General features: G+C 22.1%; 1 protein-coding gene across 1 annotated transcript; it reads right to left on the bottom strand.

Annotated features, from left to right (window-relative positions):
* Nucleotides 1-871: 871 nt before the first annotated feature.
* On the bottom strand, nt 872-3,922 carry RIPR (Rh5 interacting protein, putative; the record flags this gene model as incomplete). Its single annotated transcript, XM_028670278.1, has 1 exon — nt 872-3,922. One exon carries the CDS (start codon nt 3,920-3,922, stop codon nt 872-874), a length of 3,051 nt encoding a protein of 1,016 aa, XP_028527046.1.
* Between the last annotated feature and the right edge of the window lie 181 nt (nt 3,923-4,103).

Genomic DNA, 4,103 nt, shown 5'->3' with positions numbered 1-4,103 from the left:
TTTATATATAATTTTTATTTTTTTTTTTTTTTTTTTTTTTGGAGATATATCTACTATTTATTTTTTAATTCTATTTATAAAGAAAAAAATATTCTTACTAATACAAATTCATCATATTACTTTAAAGTATTCACTTGGTCAATAAAATAAAATTTATATCGTATTATTAATATAAAAATGATAGTAAAATAAAGTTTGTAAAATTAAAAGAATAAGTCTATGCAAAATATAGTAAAATTGAATCAAATATATATATATATATATAAAAAAAAAAAAAAAAAAAATACTTTTTTATATTATATATTTAAAAAAAATTACGAAAAAAAAGTTTTTAAATAAAATATATATATATATATTTCAAATTTTGTATATTAGTGATATTACTAAAAAATCAAGAATATTTTTATTTGAATATTTAATTATTGTATAATAAAAAAAATAAAAAAAAAAAAAAGAAAAATTAATTAAATTCTTTTATAAAATAAAATTTAAATTTATGTTTATATATATTTTTTAATTGAAATAAATAAAAAAATTTAAATGTGATTCCAACATAATAAAATAAAATTATTATAATATTATTCATAAAATAATATTTTTTTTTTAAAAAAACTTTAGGAAAAAATGTCTTTTAAAGAAGTAAATAAAGTTACTCAAAAAAATGAGATACGAAAAAATTAAATATACCGTAAAAAAAAATATAATTTAGAGATAATTATTATAATCAATATTTTTAAATTTTATATGATTGTATAAAATATATAAGAGTATAACTAATAAAAATTTTTAAAATATTTTATACACATTTTATAAAGAATATTGAGACAACTTGAAATGAACACTTTTTTTAAAAATGACAAAATTTTACTATTTAAACACTTTTTTCTGCATTTTCCCTAGTTCTGTAAAAAAATAAATATTCATATATGCAATCATCATGATCTAGTTGAAATTCGTCAAAAATTATATTATTTCCATCTGATTTTTTTAAAAAAACAATAGAATTGCCTCCTTGATTTTTAATTTGAGCATTTAAGTTTCCTGATGTTGGATATTCATAATTAAAAACGTATGATTCGTTTGTACTATTTATTTTCCAAATCAATTGGTTAATTATATAATTAAATTCTAAGATTCCACAAGAACCAAGAACAATAGATGCATCTTCATTATGATTAAATGTAAAATGTTGATCTTCCTCACTAGTTTTAGGAACACATATACCATCTTCATTTTTATAATTTTCTTTACATTCACAATGTACTTCATTATTCCTAATTGAGCATACTGAATTTCTTGAGCAACCACCATTATCTTTTAAGCAACGATTTTCTAGTACACATTCTCCATCTTTTTTAGAATAGTTAAACATACATACACATAATGGATTTTTATTTATTAAATTAATACATATAGCATTTTCTGAACACATATTATGACTATTGCACTTATCCTCTAAAACACAACTACCCTCTATTGCTACATATCCATTTTTATTGCATCTACATTCATGAATTCCATCTTCATTATATATGCAAGTAGAATCTTCAGGACAACCACCCTTATTTTGTAGGCAAAAATTTTCATGAACACATACACCTTGACTTTTTCTTTTAAAATTTTCTTTGCATTCACATTGAGGAGTGAAATTAACCATTTTACATACTTCATTTCTTCCACAAGTATATTCTAAACAGTAATCTTTTGGTATACATTCACCTCTTTCATTTTTAATATAATGTTGTTTACATTCACATTTTATAATATCACTATCACTATTATACACACATTCTTCATTTTTATTAGTACATATTTGTTCATATTCTTTTCTTTTACATTTATCTTTTGGCACACATTTATTTCCATCTACTGTAATATAATCATTAGGGCAAGAACATTTACCATCTTTAAATATAAATCCATTAGAACATTTACATCTTTTTTCTCCATCCACCATAGAACATACTTTATTTGATGGACATACAAGATCGCATTCATCATTTTCTACACAAGAACCTCCAACATTTTTATATCCATTTTCACATTCACAAAACATTTTATTATCAGTTTCTTTACACACTTGTTTTGTTCCACAATTAGCAGAATCACAATTGGAGGGTTTTTCACAAATACTTTTGTTATTTTTGCTTATATATGGTTTATCACAAAAACATTCGCTTTTAAATTGATTTCCATAACATGAAGAATTTTCAATACAATTGACACATAAATCTGAACACGTATAAGAAACAAAGAGATACTGATCATTTATACAATAAGTATCAAATTGATAAGCCAAACCTATATCACAATCACTTACTCCGTTGCAATAAGATTCTAAAGGAGTAGTTAAATCTAAATCGTCACATCCTTCTCCTGTTTTTAATAATGCTTTTTTTAAAGTTATTTTTCCTCCTTGACACTGTAATTTACTATTATATCTACTCCTAAAAATTTCAACTTTCTCTTTATTTTTGTGAGAATCTTTCTGATTATTGGCTTTACATAAATATTGATATTTGAAAATTGTATTAGAGTTATCACATATATTAAAAATATTCGTATCTTCTACCTTATCTATATCATTTCCATATACACATTTCATCTTTCCATTACATTCTTTTTTTAAAAGTTCTGTAATATATTTCATTTTGTTATTGGAAAACTGAACTTTGTAACATGTTATATAAGCATTAACTACTTCAATTGAATAATCATTTTCACATTTCATAAAAATTTGTTTACTATCTAATGCAGAACCTTCATGTAGATGATCCTGATAAATTGTATTCTTTTTATTTGGTTCTAATTGGATAGCTAATTCTAATTCTTCTACAGTATAACATTTATTATTATAAAAAATTTTATCATTTTCACATTTGCATTCAGCTTGTTTTCCGTCACTAGCACGTTCGCAAGTTGCTCCATCAGGACAAGATAACATTTCACATAAATTTTCAGATTCGCATTTATTACTTAAAGATTCTAATTCTGGATTTCTACATTTGCATGTTCTTTCTGTAATATCACAGTATTCATTAACTGAACAAGTTTCATTTAAGCATGCATTGTTTTTTTGGCATATTTCATCTTCTAATTGTAGTTTATTATAACCATATTTGCATGTTGTTTGATCACTATTTTGATCATTTATAAAACAAGTTTCATCTTCCTTTTTTATATTACAACGTGGTTTACATTCATAATGAATATTCACATAAAAACTATGAGCAGTTAAGCAGGAATTTTCTTTATCAATTTCAGAAAAGTTAATTTCACAATTTCTTTTATCATTGCATGTTTCCATTATATTACTTAAAATATTTTCTTGTAGACATCCATTTTGAGTATGAACATTTATATATCGTATATCTATAACAGAATTATGACAACTTATTATACCATTTTTTTCTCTTTCAAAAAAAAGTTCTTGTAAAATCATATGTGGTTCTACAACGACTGGCTGTCCAACGGAATATACAATTACGTGTGATCTGTTGATATGAGCACAATACATCTTATCATTTTTGTTTTCTTCACTTATGTGTGCATTTTTTGGTATTATACCACAAAAAGTATTATTAATGCATTTTTCTTTTTTATCAGAACTAAAAAAATTTTCTTGAGTTATAAAATAATCACAAGAGTTTTTGTCTGAACTTTCAGAAAAATATTCCCTTATTTTTTCAGGAGCACTAATTGGTAAGAGAGCTTCAACAGATTTATGTGAATAACCATATGATTGTTCTCCATTATTATTTTCAATGTTTTGTGTTGCCAGTTTTTCTCTATTTCTATAATCAAGAGAAAAATCTATACCTTTTAAGTCATCTACATCATAAAATATCCTATCTACTATATCCAAAGAAAGAATTTTTTTTTTTAATACTATAAAAAAAAAAAATAAATGAAAAAACAACATTTTTTTTTTTTTTTTTATTAAACAATTATCCACAATTTTTTCTAATCATGTAATATTTTTATATGATGTTAGTTTTTTTTTTATTATTTTATTCTTTATTGTTATTATTATTTTTTTTATTATATATATATTAATTAAATTTGTTTTTTTTTTTTTTTTTTTTTTTTTTTTTTTTTTTTTA

Source organism: Plasmodium gallinaceum (assembly GCF_900005855.1).
Source record: "Plasmodium gallinaceum strain 8A genome assembly, contig: PGAL8A_v1_108, whole genome shotgun sequence".
NCBI classification, from domain to species: Eukaryota; Apicomplexa; class Aconoidasida; order Haemosporida; family Plasmodiidae; genus Plasmodium; species Plasmodium gallinaceum.
This window is presented reverse-complemented; position numbering and strand designations above follow the sequence as displayed.